Genomic DNA, 17,500 nt, shown 5'->3' on the forward strand with positions numbered 1-17,500 from the left:
ATAACGACCCCTCTTGGACCAATCAGACGTACCTGTGATTAGCATAACGACCCCTCTGGGACCAATCAGACGTACCTGTGATTAGCATAACGGCCCCTCTTGGACCAATCAGACGTACCTGTGAGCAGAAAGATATTTCCCTGAAGCTTTTCTCTATGGAAACCTTCTTAGTGTCTGGACTGACCAGGAAGATCTGAGACCGACCCACCTGCAACACACAGACACACAGACAACACGTGATGGAGCAGCATGGAGCAGCATGGAGCAGCATGTAGAGGAGCAGCATGGAGCAGCGTGTGTAGAGGAGCAGCATGGAGCAGCATGGAGCAGCGTGTGTAGAGGAGCAGCATGGAGCAGCATGGAGCAGCATGGAGCAGCATGGAGAGGAGCAGCATGGAGAGGAGCAGCATGGAGCAGCATGTGTAGAGGAGCAGCATGGAGCAGCATTGGTAGAGGAGCAGCATGTGTAGAGGAGCAGCATGGAGCAGCATGTAGAGGAGCAGCATGGAGCAGCATGTGTAGAGGAGCAGCATGGAGCAGCATGTGTAGAGGAGCAGCATGGAGCAGCATGTGTAGAGGAGCAGCATGGAGCAGCATGTGTAGAGGAGCAGCATGTGTAGAGGAGCAGCATGTGTAGAGGAGCAGCATGTGTAGAGGAGCAGCATGTGAAGGAGCAGCATGTGTAGAGGAGCAGCATGTGTAGAGGAGCAGCATGTGTAGAGGAGCAGCATGGAGCAGCATGTGAAGGAGCAGCATGTGTAGAGGCGGAGCATGGAGCAGCATGTGTAGAGGAGCAGCATGTGTAGAGGAGCAGCATGTGAAGGAGCAGCATGTGTAGAGGAGCAGCATGGAGCAGCATGTGAAGGAGCAGCATGTGTAGAGGAGCAGCATGGAGCATCATGTGAAGGAGCAGCATGTGTAGAGGAGCAGCATGTGTAAAGGAGCAGCATGTGTAGAGGAGCATGTGTGGAGGAGCAGCATGGAGCAGCATGTGAAGGAGCAGCATGTGTAGAGGAGCAGCATGTGTAGAGGAGCAGCATGGAGCAGCATGTGAAGGAGCAGCATGTGTAGAGGAGCAGCATGTGAAGGAGCAGCATGTGTAGAGGAGCAGCATGTGTAGAGGAGCAATGGGAGCACATGTACAGTATGCGATGGTTGATCATCATTGATGTATATGGTTAGTGTGTGTGTGTGTGTAGTGTGTGTGTGTGTGAGAGAGTGTGTGTGTGTTGTAGGGGTCACCGAGACTTGCTGAGTCATAAGGATGGTGTGTGTGTGTGTGTGTGTGTGTGTGTGTGTGTGTGTGTGTGTGTGTGTTGCCGGTAGCCGACAGACAGGGTGGCGCGAGGGTATTATTATAGATGTGTGTCTGCTGTGTTGGACGGCTCCCCGTTCTACTTCCTGGTTCCATGCTGACCACTTCCTTCCTGGACAGGAAACAGGGTGGCAGAGGGTCGCTAGGGTCAACCACTGCGGAGTCACCCTGAGTGTGTGTGTGTGTTGTAGGGGTCACCGAGACTTGCTGAGTCATAAGGGTGGTGTGTGTGTGTGTGTGTGTGTGTGTGTGTGTGTGTGTGTAGTTACCATGAACAGCATGGTCCTGTTCCCCTGCAGGCTGGTGGGCTGTACTCCAGCGGCGGGGTGTGTGTGTGTGTGTGTGTGTGTGTGTGTGTGTGTGTGTAGTTACCATGAACAGCATGGTCCTGTTCCCCTGCAGGCTGGTGGGCTGTACTCCAGCGGCGGGGTGTGTGTGTGTGTGTGTGTGTGTGTGTGTGTGTGTGTGTGTGTGTGTGTGTGTGTGTGTGTGTGTGTAGTTACCATGAACAGCATGGTCCTGTTCCCCTGCAGGCTGGTGGGCTGTACTCCAGCGGCGGGGTGTGTGTGTAGTTCAGGTGACAAGCCGTTCTCATCCAGGGCCCGGAGACAGGGGAAACTGGGGTCCGATTTGAACAGCACCGGCCTCCCACCACCGTAGCCTCCTCCCCCGAAACCTCCATCCCCAATTCCTCCGTTCATTTTTAGCGTAGGGAAAGTCAGAGCTCTCAGCAGCCCGTCTACCAATCCACCGCCACTTTCTGGTTTAGGACCTCCCCCGGCCCCTACGGATTGGCTGAATTTCTCGATGCACTCGTCAATCAAGGCGGGCGGGGCTTTCTTGTGAGCGACGGTCACTCTTCCACAGAACAGAACCTCGAACCTCTTCGTGAACATGGTGGCCGTGCAGACGGCACTGGTGGAGGACGTACAGTCTTCCGAGGAAGAGGCGGCGGGTTTAGGAGCCGTGAGGTCATCGTTGCGCGCCGAGCTCTTCCCAGCCTGACGCAGCTTACTGATGATCTCAGGGACCTGGAGGGAGGGAGGGGAGGGAGGGAGAGAGAGAGAGAGAGGGGAGGGAGGGAGAGAGGGAGAGAGAGAGAGAGGGGAGGGAGGGAGAGAGGGGAGGGAGGGAGAGAGAGAGAGGGGAGGGAGGGAGAGAGGGGAGGGAGGGAGAGGAGGCTTAGTCGTGGGTGCTTCCATTTTGTGGTATAGGTGGGCCCCAGCAGGAAACAAACACATGATGAAGAACATAAAAATAAATTAAATGGGTGGCCAATAATAAACTAGCCCTGAACATCTGTAAAACTAACAGCGTTTTGTATTTGATACAAATCGTTCAAGACCTCAGCTGAATCTGGTAATGAACGGTGTGGCTGTTGATCAAGGTGAGGAGACTAAATGACTCTGCGTTACCTTAGATTGTAAACTGTCGCGGTCAAAACAAGATTGAATGGTTGTAAAAGACGGGGAGAGATCTGGGCAGTAATATAGAGATGTTTCTTTGACTCCACACTCCAGAAAGCAAGTCCTGCAGGCTCTAGTTTTATCTGATCTTGATTATTGTCCAGTCGTGTGGTCCAGCGCTGCAAGGAAAGACCTCGTTAACCTGCAGCTGGTCCAGAACAGAGCGGCACTTCCTGCTCTTCATTGTAATCAGAGGGATGATATTAATACTATGCATGCCCAGTCTCTCTCTCTTGGCTTAGAGTTGAGGAGAGACTGACTGCGTCGCTTCTTCTCTTTATAAGAAACATTAATGTGTTGAAAATTACAAATTGTTTGCAGAGTCAACTCACACACAGCTCTGACACACACACACACACACACACACACAGCTCTGACACACACACACACACACACACACACACAGCTCTGACACACACACACACACACACACACACAGCTCTGTCTGACACACACACACACAAAGCTCTGACACACACACACACACACACACACACACACACACAGCTCTGACACACACACACACACACACAGCTCTGACACACACACACACACACACACAGCTCTGACACACACACACACACAGCTCTGTCTGACACACACACACAGCTCTGACACACACAGCTCTGACACACACACACAGCTCTGACACACACACACACACACACACACACACACACACACACACACACACTTCTCCCACCAGACATGCCACCAGGGGTCTTTTCACAGTCCCCAAATCCAGAACAAATTCAACAAAGTGTACAGTATTATATAGAGCCCTTATTGCATGGGACTTCCTTCCATCTCATATTGCTTTAAATAAAACAGCAAACCTGGTTTCATAAAACAGATAAAGCAACACCTTCACTGCAGAAAGCCTCTCCCCTATTGGACCTGGATAGTCTGTGTGTATGTATTAATATATAGGCTACGTGAGCCTTTTTTAAAAACATTTAAATTAGTTCTGTTTTTGAGCTGTTCTTGTCTAATGACGTTCTGTATTATTTCATTCTGTATTATTTTTTCATGTTTTGTGTGGACCCCCAGGGAGAGTAGCTGCTGCTTTTGCAACAGCTAAAAGGGGAACCCAGTAATATACCCAAATAAAAGCTCTGTTCTGTTCAGACCGGGCCGGACGCCGAGGTCCGTGGAGCCGCCACACCTCTATGTGCTAACATGACGGACCGGGTCATGACAATTCAGGTTCCCTGGACTAAAGTGTTCCTGGTTGGTGATGTTTTCTCTCAAACACTCCCGTCCTGATACTGTCCTCTAGCACATCTCTCTATTCTGTCTGTCTCCTCCTCCCTCCCTCCCTCTGTCTGTCTGCTCCTCCTCCCCCCTCTGTCTGTCTGTCTCCTCCTCCTCCTCCCTCTGTCTGTCTGTCTCCTCCCTCTGTCTGTCTGTCTCCTCCTCCCTCCCTCTGTCCGTCTGTCTGTCTGTCTGTCTGTCTCCTCCTCCTCCTCCTCCCTCTGTCTGTCTGTCTCCTCCTCCTCCTCCCTCTGTCTGTCTGTCTCCTCCCTCTGTCTGTCTGTCTCCTCCTCCCTCTGTCTGTCTGTCTCCTCCTCCTCCTCCTCCCTCTGTCTCCTCCTCCTCCTCCTCCCTCTGTCTGTCTGTCTCCTCCCTCTGTCTGTCTGTCTGTCTGTCTGTCTCCTCCTCCTCCCTCTGTCTGTCTGTCTGTCTCCTCCCTCTGTCTGTCTGTCTGTCTGTCTGTCTGTCTGTCTGTCTCCTCCTCCTCCCTCTGTCTCCTCCTCCTCCTCCTCCTCCCTCTGTCTCCTCCTCCTCCTCCTCCCTCTGTCTGTCTCCTCCTCCTCCTCCCTCTGTCTGTCTCCTCCTCCTCCCTCTGTCTGTCTCCTCCTCCTCCCTCTGTCTGTCTGTCTCTCTCTCTCTCTACTCCGTCTCTCCTCTCCACTACTGAACATGACTTACTGTGTACCGACAGCACTAGGAACTAAGTCTCCACTATACTGAACATGACTTACTGTGTACCGACAGCACTAGGAACTAAGTCTCCACTATACTGAACATGACTTACTGTGTACCGACAGCACTAGGAACTAAGTCTCCACTATACTGAACATGACTTACTGTGTACCGACAGCACTAGGAACTAAGTCTCCACTATACTGAACATGACTTACTGTGTACCGACAGCACTAGGAACTAAGTCCTCCACTATACTGAACATGACTTACTGTGTACCGACAGCACTAGGAACTAAGTCTCCACTATACTGAACATGACTTACTGTGTACCGAAAGCACTAGGAACTAAGTCTCCACTATACTGAACATGACTTACTGTGTACCGACAGCACTAGGAACTAAGTCTCCACTATACTGAACATGACTTACCGTGCATCATACCTGTATGTTATGTTGCTAGGTTACAGCTGACATGAGGTCTCCATGACTACATGTACTATATCTGTGAATATCATTATGCCACAGCGCCTACAGAAAGTATTCATACCCCTCGACTTATTTCCACATTTTGTTGTGTTACAGCCTGGATTCAAAATGGATTAAATAGATTGTATTTCATCACCTATCTACACAGAGTCGTCTTGGGTAGGGGAAGGCCGTCATTGTAAAATAAGAATATGTTCTTAACTGACTTGCCTAGTTAAATAAAAGGTTAAAAAATATATATATTTTAATTAAAAAGTGAAGAGCTCAGTGATTTTCAATGTGGCACCACCACCTTTTCCAACAAGTCAGTAGGTAAAATGTCTGTCCTGCTTGTGCTAACCCGGTCAACTGTAAGTGCTGTTATTGTGAAGTGGAAACATCTAGGAGCAACAACGGCTCAGCCGCAAAGTGGTAGGCCACACAAGCTCACAGAACTGGACCGCCGAGTGCTGAAGCTCGTAAAAAACGTCTGTCCTCGGTTGCAACACTCACTACAGAGTTCCAAACTGCCTCTGGAAGCAACGTCAGCACAAGTACTGTTAGTCGGGAGCTTCATGAAATGGGTTTCCGTGGCCGAGCAGCCGCACACAAGCCTAAGATCACCATACGCGATGCCGAGCGTCAGCTGGAGTGGTGTAAAGCTCGCCGCCATTGGACTCTGGAGCAGTGGAAATGCCTTCTCTGGAGTGATGCAGTTCGACGGACCAATCTGGGTTTGGCGGATGCCAGGAGAACACTACCTGCCCCAATGCATAGTGCCAACTGTAAAGTTTGGTGGAGGAGGAATAATGGTCTGGGGCTGTTTTTCATGGTTCGGGCTAGGCCCCTTAGTTCCAGTGAAGGGAAATCTTAATGCTACAGCATACAATAACATTCTAGACGATTCTGTGCTTTCAACTTTGTGGCAACTGTTTGGGGAAGGCCCTTTGCTGTTTTAGCATGACAATGCACAAAGCAAGGTCCATACAGAAATGGTTTGTCAAGATCGGTGTGGAAGAACTTGACTGGCCTGCACTGAACCCTGACCTCAACCCCATCGAACACCTTTGGGATGAATTGGAACGCCGACTGCGAGCCAGGCCTAATCGCCCAACATCAGTGCCCGACCTCACTAATTCTCTCGTGGCTGAATGGAAGCAAGTCCCCCGCAGCAATGTTCCAACATCTAGTGGAAAGCCTTCCCAGAAGAGTGGAGGCTGTTATAGCAGCAATGTTCCAACATCTAGTGGAAAGCCTTCCCAGAAGAGAGGAGGCTGTTATAGCAGCAATGTTCCAACATCTAGTGGAAAGCCTTCCCAGAAGAGTGGAGGCTGTTATAGCAGCAAAGGGGGGACCAACTCCATATTAATGACTGGACAGTATTTGATAGTGTGTCAGACAGAAGGTGCTAGAAACAGGCCTGGTGACTCATCATGAGGTAATGTGATTGGTCTGCCTGTTTCCCTGCCGAAACAACACATCAGTAGAGTGGCACACAGGCTGGCTGGCTGGCTGGCTGGCTGACTGGCTGGCTGACTGGCTGGCTGGCTGTCTAGCTGAGTGACGAGCTGACTAGCTGGCTGGCTGGCTGGCTGGCTGGCTGGCTGGCTGGCTGGCTGGTTGTCAACATCTCAGACAGGGTCAGGTCTGGTCTTGTCTTGGGATGTTTGTGTAATGTGTTCTCTTTCACAATGACTGACTGACTGGCTGGCTGGCTGGCTGACTGGCTGGCTGTCGGCTGGCTGACAACATCTCAGACAGGGTCAGGTCTGGTCTCGTCTTGGGATGTTTGTGTAATGTGTTCTCTTTCACAATGACTGACTGGCTGACTGACTGAGGCCTAGCTAGATATATTATACAGTAGGTTATGTAGAGGGTAGAGAGACGGTAGAGAGACTGTGTGTGTAGTGTCCTACTATAGACCAGGGTAGTGTCCTACTACAGACCAGGGTAGTGTCCTACTATAGACCAGGGTAGTGTCCTACTATAGACCAGGGTCCTACTATAGACCAGGGTAGTGTCCTACTATAGACCAGGGTAGTGTCCTGCTATAGACCAGGGTAGTGTCCTGCTATAGACCAGGGTAGTGTCCTGCTATAGACCAGGGTAGTGTCCTGCTATAGACCAGGGTAGTGTCCTGCTATAGACCAGGGTAGTGTCCTGCTATAGACCAGGGTAGTGTCCTGCTATAGACCAGGGTAGTGTCCTGCTATAGACCAGGGTAGTGTCCTACTATAGACCAGGGTAGTGTCCTACTATAGACCAGGGTAGTGTCCTACTATAGACCAGGGTAGTGTCCTACTATAGACCAGGGTAGTGTCCTACTATAGACCAGGGTAGTGTCCTACTATAGACCAGGGTAGTGTCCTACTATAGACCAGGGTAGTGTCCTACTATAGACCAGGGTAGTGTCCTACTATAGACCAGGGTAGTGTCCTACTATAGACTGTCCTACTATGTACTATACATAGTGTCCTACTATGTACTATACATTACCACTCACTGCTAGCTCATACAAGAAGATACCGCTAGCTTCCAGCCCTATAGGCTACCTTTCCTTGCTAGCATCCAGCTCTGTAGGCTACCTTTCCTTGCTAGCTTCCAGCTCTCTAGGCTACCTTTCCTTGCTAGCTTCCAGCTCTATAAGCTAACTTTGCTTGCTAGCTTCCAGTTCTATAAGCTACCTTTCCTTGCTAGCGTCCAGCTCTGTAGGCTACCTTTCCTTGCTAGCTTCCAGCTCTATAAGCTAACTTTGCTTGCTAGCTTCCAGCTGAAGCCAAAAATCTATTCACTACCCTAGTGCCTTGTTAACACTAACGCAAAATCTAGCTGATTTCCAAGACTTTGTCTTTCCCACCTCACGTCTCTCCCCAGTCAAGATAATATTTGCTTGAGCCTCAAACTGACTGTGTGTGTGTGTGAATGACATCATGGGTCTTAAAGAGACAGCGCACACTTTCAGAAAATTACACTGCTTCTTCTAATGCAAAATGCCGTACAAATAAAATAGAAGGTAAACAAATCGTTTGTCATCTGTAGGCTCATGATCCTCAGCCAAAACCAGCTCAATAACTCATGTCTGTAGTGTACAAATCCACTCTATACAGCACATATTATTACTAACATTAAATTAAAACATTGTAAAATACTTTAGGAAGATAAATTAAGCGGACAGTGTCTTTGTATGAGTCACGCTCCCGCTGAATATGTATTTAACCTGTGGAAGGAGTCAGCTTGACGTGGAAACGTCAGTCGTTTGTTCTCATCATGTACACTGGATTAAAGGAACAAAACATCGATGTTTTGGGTCCGTGGCCAGGAAACTCCCCAGACCTTAATCCCATTGAGAACTTGTGGTCAATCCTCAAGAGGCGGGTGGACAAACAAAAACCCCACAAATTCTGACAAACTCCAAGCATTGATTAGGCAAGAATGGGCTGCCATCAGTCAGGATGTGGCCCAGAAGTTAATTGACAGCATGCCAGGGCGGATTGCAGAGGTCTTGAAAAAGAAGGGTCAACACTGCAAATATTGACTCTTTTTGCATCAACTTCATGTAATTGTCAATAAAAGCCTTTGACACGTATGAAATGCTTGTAATTATACTTCAGTATTCCATAGTAACATCTGACAAAAAATATCTAAAGACACTGAAGCAGAAAACGTTGTGGAAATTAATATTCATGTCATTCTCAAAACTTTTGGCCACGACTGTAGTTAGATTGGTAAAAAATAAAGTCAAATTGATTGTAATGAATGTATAATTTATTCATTAATGCCATACATTCAAACATGTGTAATGTAATGATGTTGAAGATCTGTCTGGATCAAAGGGCCATTCTGTGGCTTTGGATAATATGGTCTTCTTGTTTTGGTTTTATATATTTTATTTACTATTATTATTATTATTTATTTTTTACCCAAACCTGGTTTCAAAGTCAAAGTTCTGGTATTGTGACAACACTACTGTGTGTATGTATATATATATATATATATATATATATATATATATATATATATATATGTGTGTGTGTGTGTGTGTGTGTGTGTGTGTGTGTGTGTGTTTTTGTGTGTGTGTGTGTGTGTGTTTTTGTGTGTGTGTGTGTGTGTGTGTGTGTGTGTGTTTTTGTGTGTGTGTGTGTGTGTGTGTGTGTGTGTGTGTTTTTGTGTGTATGTGTGTTTTTTTGTGTGTGTGTGTGTGTGTTTGTGGCGTGACCTCAATTGGCAACGCAACACTGAACAGGAGTGTAAAAGCAGGAAGTTACATAAACAGAGAAGTAAAGTCCCAAGAACGACATGTGGACCAAACACACATCACAGAGGACAGTCAGTGAAGATGTTGTAGCGTTAGATAAACAATATATATAGAAACAAAATCTGACTTCACAGTAATGACAATATTTACACCTAGACTGGAGCAGTCAGACAGCCAACCAGCCTGCCAGCTAACCAGTCAGCCAGCCAGCTAACCAGCCAGCCAGCCTGCCAGCTAACCAGACAGCCAGCTAACCAGACAGCCAGCTAACCAGTCAGCCAGCCTGCCAGCTAACCAGTCAGCCAGCTAACCAGCCTGTCAGCTAACCAGCCAGCTAACCAGCCAGCTAACCAGCCAGCCAACCAGTCAGCCAGCTAACCAGCCAGCCAACCAGTCAGCCAGCCTGCCAGCCAGTCAGGATGACTCAGCCAGCCAGTCAGACAGCAACCTCAGTCAGCCAGCCAGTCAGCAAGTCTCATGCAGCCAGCCAGCTAACCAGTCAGCCAGCTAAGCAGTCAGCCAGCTAACCAGTCAGCCAGACTGCCAGCTAACCAGCCAGACAGCTAACCAGTCAGCCAGCCAGCTAACCAGCCAGCTAACCAGTCAGCCTGCCAGCTAACCAGTCAGCCAGCTAACCAGTCAGCCAGACTGCCAGCTAACCAGCCAGCCAGCTAACCAGTCAGCCAGTTAACCAGCCAGCCAGCCTGCCAGCCAGCCAGCCTGCCAGCTAACCAGCCAGCCAGCTAACCAGTCAGCCTGCCAGCTAACCAGCCAGCCAGCTAACCAGTCAGCCAGCCTGCCAGCTAACCAGTCAGCCAGCCTGCCAGCTAACCAGTCAGCCAGCCTGCCAGCTAACCAGCCTGCCAGCTAACCAGCCAGCCAGTATGCCAGCTAACCAGCCAGCCAGCTAACCAGTCAGCCAGCTAACCAGTCAGCCAGCTAACCAGCTAACCAGTCAGCCAGCTAACCAGCTAACCAGCCAGCCAGCTAACCAGCCAGCCAGCTAACCAGTCAGCCAGCTAACCAGTCAGCCAGCTAACCAGTCAGCCAGCCAGCTAGTCAGACAACCTAGAGAGACATGAATCAGCTTGCTAAGAACATGAAACATTTCCAATAGAACATTCCATGCTGACATCCCAGGGTCATGTGATCTAGTATGAAATCAGGTCAGAGGTCAAGGTTCACACAGTCACAGCCAAGACAGAGAGGGAGGGGAGAGGAGGGAGGGAGGGACGGTAAAGGAGGGAGAGATGGTAAAGAGGGAGGGAGGGAGGGGACGGTAAAGGAGGGAGAGATGGTAAAGAGGGAGGGAGGGAGGGAGGGAGGGAGGGGACGGTAAAGGAGGGAGGGAGAGAGGGAGAGGACACTGACATCATACAGAGTTAAGCTCCTGAGCTAACCTGTATGTCTGAGAACACAGAAAATATCTACTGTCTACTCAACCCCCCCGTAGACATTCAGCCTGTCTGTCTGTCTGTCTGTCTGTCTGTCTGTCTGTCTGTCTGTCTGTCTGTCTGTCTGTCTGTCTGTCTGTCTGCCTGTCTGTCTGTCTGCCTGTCTACTCAACCCCCCCGTAGACATTCAGCCTGTCTGTCTGCCTGTCTGTCTGTCTACTCAACCCCCCCCGTAGACATTCAGCCTGTCTGTCTGTCTGCCTGTCTGTCTGTCTGCCTGCCTGTCTACTCAACCCCCCCCCGTAGACATTCAGCCTGTCTGTCTACTCAACCCCCCCCGTAGACATTCAGCCTGTCTGTCTACTCAACCCCCCCCATAGACATTCAGCCTGTCTGTCTACTCAACCCCCCCCCCCCCCCCGTAGACATTCAGCCTGTCTGTCTACTCAACCCCCCCCCCCCCCCGTAGACATTCAGCCTGTCTGTCTACTCAACCCCCCCCCCGTAGACATTCAGCCTGTCTGTCTGTCTACTCAACCCCCCCCCCTGTAGACATTCAGCCTGTCTGTCTGTCTACTCAACCCCCCCCTGTAGACATTCCGCCTGTCTGTCTGTCTGTCTGTCTACTCAACCCCCCCGTAGACATTCAGCCTGTCTGTCTACTCAACCCCCCCCCCCCCCTGTAGACATTCAGCCCGTCTGTCTGCCTGTCTGTCTGCCTGTCTACTCAACCCCCCCTGTAGACATTCAGCCTGCCTGTCTACTCAACCCCCCCCCCCCGTAGACATTCAGCCGTCTTGGGACAGAGAGTCCCTCGTTAAATAGATTATTCACCTCAATGGGGTCAACAAGGAGAGGAGCTCCTGAACACACACACTGAACATTCACACACACACACACACACTGAACACACACACACACACTGAACATTCACACACACTGAACATTCACACACACTGAACATTCACACACACTGAACATTCACACACACACAGAACACACAGTTAACTGGCGTGTTGTTGCCACTGAGCTGAGTCAGAGGAGTGCCAGTCACATGAGAGAGACAGAAAGACAGAGAGACAGAGAGACAGAGAAAGAGAGACAGACAGACAGACAGACAGACAGAGAGAGAGCGTGTGACTCCTACAGTAGAGACTCCTAGCCTCCTGCTTCTGTTATTAACAGAGTGGAGCTCTGGCATCAACACAATGGAATGGAGGTGAAACTGCCATTACATATACACACACACACACACACACACACACACACACACACGTCTGTGTTTATATAGGATTCATGTGAGCCGTCTCAGGGGACTAAATCCAGTCATCACAGCTGTCTCTCTCATAGACCCTGGTTATTCTCTCTTCAGCGACATGGCCCCGTCTTCCCCACAACGAATAACCTGCCAGTAGTAATGTTGTTGGACAGCCTGGTGGAGCAAACACACAGCCAAGGCTTGTTTAACATAGAGACTGACTGATCTACACCTTCAACTAATAACCTGCCAGTAGTAATGTTGTTGGACAGCCTGGTGGAGCCAAGGCTTGTTTAACATAGAGACTGACTGATCTACAAATCCCCTTCAAAAATCACACGGAACATTTTACATTTGAGTCATTTAGCAGACCCTCTTATCCAGAGCGACTTACAGTAGTGAATGCATACATTTCATGCATTTAAAAAAACATTTAAAAAAAAATTGTACTGGCTCCCAGTGGGAATCGAACCCACAACCCTGGCGCTGCAAACACCATGCTGGCGTTGCACACACCATGCTCTACCAACTGAGCCACAAGGAAGGCTACTATACCTACTCATTATTTATTGATCAGTCAGTCACCATTTACCCCACAACGCATCACATACAGATGTTCTCGACCATTTGACATTTGAAAACATTGAAACACTTCAACACTCTGCTTGTCTCGACTCACTGCTTCTAAACAACAAAACCAACGCCTCAGACGACACAAACGGAGACTTTTAAAAACAGACGACGGGTACAGAACATGTTGTATCTGCTGCACACAGCGAGACGTGATTCAGACCAAACATCACACATTCTGAAAGACCACTACATTTGTTGATGGCTAACTAACTGACCTTGACATATAGCCTACCCTTACCTTTGTTGAGAGGAGAGAGACAGAGAGGAGACAGAGGGGAGAGAGAGAGAGAGAGACAGAGGGGGGGGGAGAGAGAGAGACAGAGGGGAGAGAGAGAGAGAGAGAGACAGAGGGGGGGGAGAGAGAGAGAGAGACAGAGGGGAGAGAGAGACAGAGGGGGGGAGAAAGAGAGAGAGACAGAGGGGGGAGAGAGAGAGAGAGAGAGGAGAGAGAGAGACAGAGGGGGGAGAAAGAGAGAGAGACAGAGGGGGGAGAAAGAGAGAGAGACAGAGGGGGGAGAGAGAGAGAGAGAGAGAGAGAGAGACAGAGGGGGGGAGAGAGAGAGAGAGAGACAGAGAGAGACAGAGAGAGAGACAGAGAGAGCGCGAGAGAGAGACAGAGAGAGCGAGAGACAGAGAGAGACAGAGAGAGACAGAGAGAGCGAGAGAGAGAGAGAGCGAGACAGAGACAGAGACAGAGAGAGAGAGAGAAGTTAGGATACATTGTTTTCAGTGTTTCTCCTAGGAGTGGATTCCTCCCTTCTGACTTCCACCGATACACACAGAAATATGCTGCTTGTTATCAGACACGTCACATCAGACCACAGTTCATCCAAACTAAATGGACATTCCACCTAAAGCCAAAACAACTGATTTAACACCACGACTCTCAAACAGAGTCGTCCTACAGCCACTGAAGAATGACCAGCCAGTTTCCACTAGGTACAACAGCTGACTGTCTGAATATATAAAGGCGTGTGTGTGTAGATAGTCATAAAGATGACTCCAAACCGATATAAATTTCCATAGATAAAAAAAATCACATGTCCCTTCTCGTTAGTTGAGGAAAGTCACAACATTTACGGCGGACATTCCTGCTACTATAAAGACATTTAACCAACAACAGACAGCTTCCTCGTTGTTTTCTGATATATAATATAATCACATAATATAGTGTTTCTAAACTTCAGGGTTTAGCTTATAAAACACCACACGACCACTTGTTCCTGGTCAACTTTATGCATATCACCCAGGTGTTTGAGTTATATCTAACCAACACATTGGCAGGTAAATACCGACAATATGTTTAGAGGATTTATAGTTTAGAAAAGTTTATACTGCACCCAACAACACAAACCCTGTAAATGACACATACCACTAACTCATTCTGACCCCCCAAATAAACGACACCAAGTTGTTAACGTTACGTTAAATCAAAGATTTAGTTAACATATCACCACAAATTATATCAAATAAAATTTAATAATGAAGATTTAACCAGACGTATGATAAAGTTAGCAGTTAGCATCGGTTAGCATCGGTTAGCAGTTAGCATCGGTTAGCATCGGTTAGCAGTTAGCATCGGTTAGCTAACTAGTGGAAGTTCTGTACTGCTAGCTAGTTAGCCTGCTGGATAGGAAGCTAACGAGAAGACTAGGGAAAAACACAAGATAAAAGTTTTTTTTTTTTAAATCACGTAACAAACTTACAGCTTTTGTCTCTGTCTTGACATTGAATAAATTGAATCTTTGTAGCCGTGCTTTCATCCCATCCGCCATAAAACAACTTTTCCAGGAGAGCTAGCTAACTAGCTAACTAGCTAACGGTTGTTTTTCCCTCAGTCGGTTTGGAACGGAACAAAGTGGATTTGATTCCTCTTCCTCTCGGTCCAGCTTCCCTCCCGTTAACCGAACCGCTGTTTCTGTCCTACGGGACCGTCCCAAGCTGTCAAATACCACAATAACGTTTGGTAAACCGGGACGACACTTTATCTACGACCGGTCCGTCCCCCCCTGAACGGTCCAAAAGACTTGTTCAGATATGAACTAATTCAGACTGGAAGATAGTTGGTTTGATACACATTGTATTTTCTTTAAGGGGAAACAGATTCATATCCGATAAGGAAGGTAAAACAAAGTGTCAAAGTTAGAAACTGTGAGAGAAGTAGAAGATACTAAACCCCATGGATGGGATGTACTACTGATCAAACCTTCTCTGAAGACAGGTTTGATGACTGACTGACTGACTGTTTATCTGTAAATCACTGGCTTAGAAATATGTGGTTATACACACACACCAATAAAAACACACAGCATGACATTGTGGAATAGACCTGGCTACTTAAAAGTAGTTCAGGAATAGGCTACTTTCAAAAAAATCTAGATGGAATTGAGAGTCTGACCTCTTGAAGAAGAGGACATTTAAAAACAACTTTTAATGAATTAACTTTTATAAAACACGCATCGCTTTGAAAGTGTTCAACGACGTCACCTGGTGGCAGGGAAATGTAATGGAATCTCTGCTCTCTCAATTCAAAAAGGGCCTTTATTGGCCTGGCAAAAACAATCCTTTTCACTTGCTTTGGCATTCACAAATTAACAATTAAAAACTGCTCTCTGCACTCCCATTCTATAGTCTATTTACATACACTTCAGTGACTATTAAACTGGTAAAGGGGACAAACAGAGGTTTAATGACAACATTGAACAGTGAACCAAAATATTTGTGTATTGAAGATATAATAAATGAAAGAGAAGGATTGCTGTTTTGAATTTGGTCGAGTTTGTGTGGACGAGGTGGAAAGACTATTGTTATCCATCAATAAGGAAGAGCCACCAGGTATAGACAACCTAGATGGTAAACTATTGGAGAATGGTAGCAGACTGTATTACCATATAGACAACCTAGATGGTAAACTATTGGAGAATGGTAGCAGACTGTATTACCATATAGACAACCTAGATGGTAAACTATTGGAGAATGGTAGCAGCCTGTATTGCCGCCCCTATTTCCCATGTCTTTAACTAAAGCCTGAAAGGACTGTGTGTCTACAGGCGTGGAAGGAAGTTGAAGTAATTCCACCTAAAAATAGCAAAGCTCTCTTTTCTGGATCTAATCAGTTTGCTGCCTGCTTTTAGTAAACTGATGGAGAGAAATGTGTTTGACCAATACAAGGCTATTTTTTGGCACCTACTACCAAACCCCGTTCAAAGGCACTTAAATCGTTTGTCTTACCCATTCACCCTCTGAATGACACACATACACAATCCATGTCTCAATTATCTCAAGGCTGAAAAATCAGTCTTTCACCTGTCTCCTCCTCTTCATCTACACTGAAGTGGATTTAACAGGTGATGTCAATAAGGGATCATAGCTTTCACCTGGATTCACCTGGTCAGTCTGTCTCTGTCTGTCTGTCTGTCTGTCTGTCTGTCTGTCTGTCTGTCTGTCTGTCTGTCTGTCTGTCTGTCTGTCTCTGTCTGTCTGTCTCTGTCTCCCTCTGTCTCCCTCTGTTGCTCTCTGTCTCCCTCTGTTGCTCTCTGTCTCCCTCTGTCTCTCTCTCTCGCTCTCTGTCTCTCTCTCTTTCACACAAACATCATGCTAAGCCATGTCTGTGTCAGAGCAACAGGTGGCTAGGCCACAGTGACATCACCACCAATGAATGAAGATCACGGGTGGAGAGAGAGAGAGAGAGAGAGAGAGAGAGAGAGAGACAGAGAGAGAGAGAGAGAGAGAGAGACAGAGACAGAGAGAGAGAGTGTGTGAGTGAGAGACAGAGAGAGACAGAGAGAGAGAGAGAGAGAGAGAGAGAGAGAGCGCCGAGAATTGGTCAGCACACACACACACACACACACCCTGCCACAGGAAGTGGTCTCCGTGGTAACCTGATCTACATCCTGTTTGCTGAACGGAGGGAGGAGATGTTGATGTAACTCGTTCTATGAGAAGTGTTTGTGTGTTGAAGCGTTCTGCCAACCTGACACTGTTTCTAATACACACACACACACACACAGAGACACACACACACACACACACACACACACACACACACACACACACACACACACACACACACACACACACACACACACACACACACACACACACACACAGAGACACACACAGCGTACCTTGGTGCAGTCCTGACATTGGAAGACGTAGCAGTAACAGAGACGTGCATCTCGAACCAGACAACCAAAGCTACACGGTTCCCTGCTGTTGTGGAGTAGCTTGATGACGCTGTGCGGACGGCATTCAAACAACACCGCGAGAGTGTGTGTGAGGGGGTCCCACGGCCGCCTGTCCCTCTCCACCTCCTCCGTCCACACACACCTCACCCACGAGGCGGACACACACAGACACACCGTCTGGTCTCGTCGCGAGGAAACGCTCCGCGCTTCAGGAAGTCCGCCTCCGTTTCCGGTGCGTGCGTCTCTACTTGCAGGACTTCCAGGCGGTCTAACCCCTACGGGCTTTTCTCTCTCCCCAGGCCGAGGCCTCCCGATCTCTGCCACGACCCAGGGCAGCATGGCCATGGTGGTGAGGGGATGGACTGGGAGGCAGCCAACCAGAGTCAGTCTGTATTGGACCTCTTCCTCCTCTGTGGGAGTAGTGTTTCTTCCCAGAGGGGTGAGGTGGAGGGGGGAGGGTGTAGGGGTGAGGGTTGTGTAGGACCATCTGTTAGGGGTGAGGTTAAGGCGGGAGGGGGTGAGGGCTGGGTGAGGATGGGTGTTGGGGTTGAGGGGGGAGGATAACAAGGGGGAGGGAGTGAGGGCGGAGAAAGAGGTTC

General features: G+C 48.4%; 1 protein-coding gene across 1 annotated transcript in view; it reads right to left on the reverse strand.

Annotated features, from left to right (window-relative positions):
* Positions 1-118: 118 nt before the first annotated feature.
* Positions 119-17,500, reverse strand: part of LOC115184536 (TBC1 domain family member 1) — a gene marked incomplete at its 3' end in the record, with an annotated part of 17,527 nt that continues 145 nt past the window's right edge. Inside the window, 3 exon segments of the mRNA XM_029745385.1 lie at positions 119-208; positions 1,819-2,346; positions 16,842-17,500. The exon segment at positions 16,842-17,500 is cut by the window's right edge and continues 145 nt beyond it. Coding sequence (XP_029601245.1) covers positions 119-208; positions 1,819-2,346; positions 16,842-17,500 — 1,277 coding nt within the window.

This window comes from Salmo trutta, unplaced genomic scaffold (genome assembly GCF_901001165.1).
Source record: "Salmo trutta unplaced genomic scaffold, fSalTru1.1, whole genome shotgun sequence".
NCBI lineage: Eukaryota > Metazoa > Chordata > Actinopteri > Salmoniformes > Salmonidae > Salmo > Salmo trutta.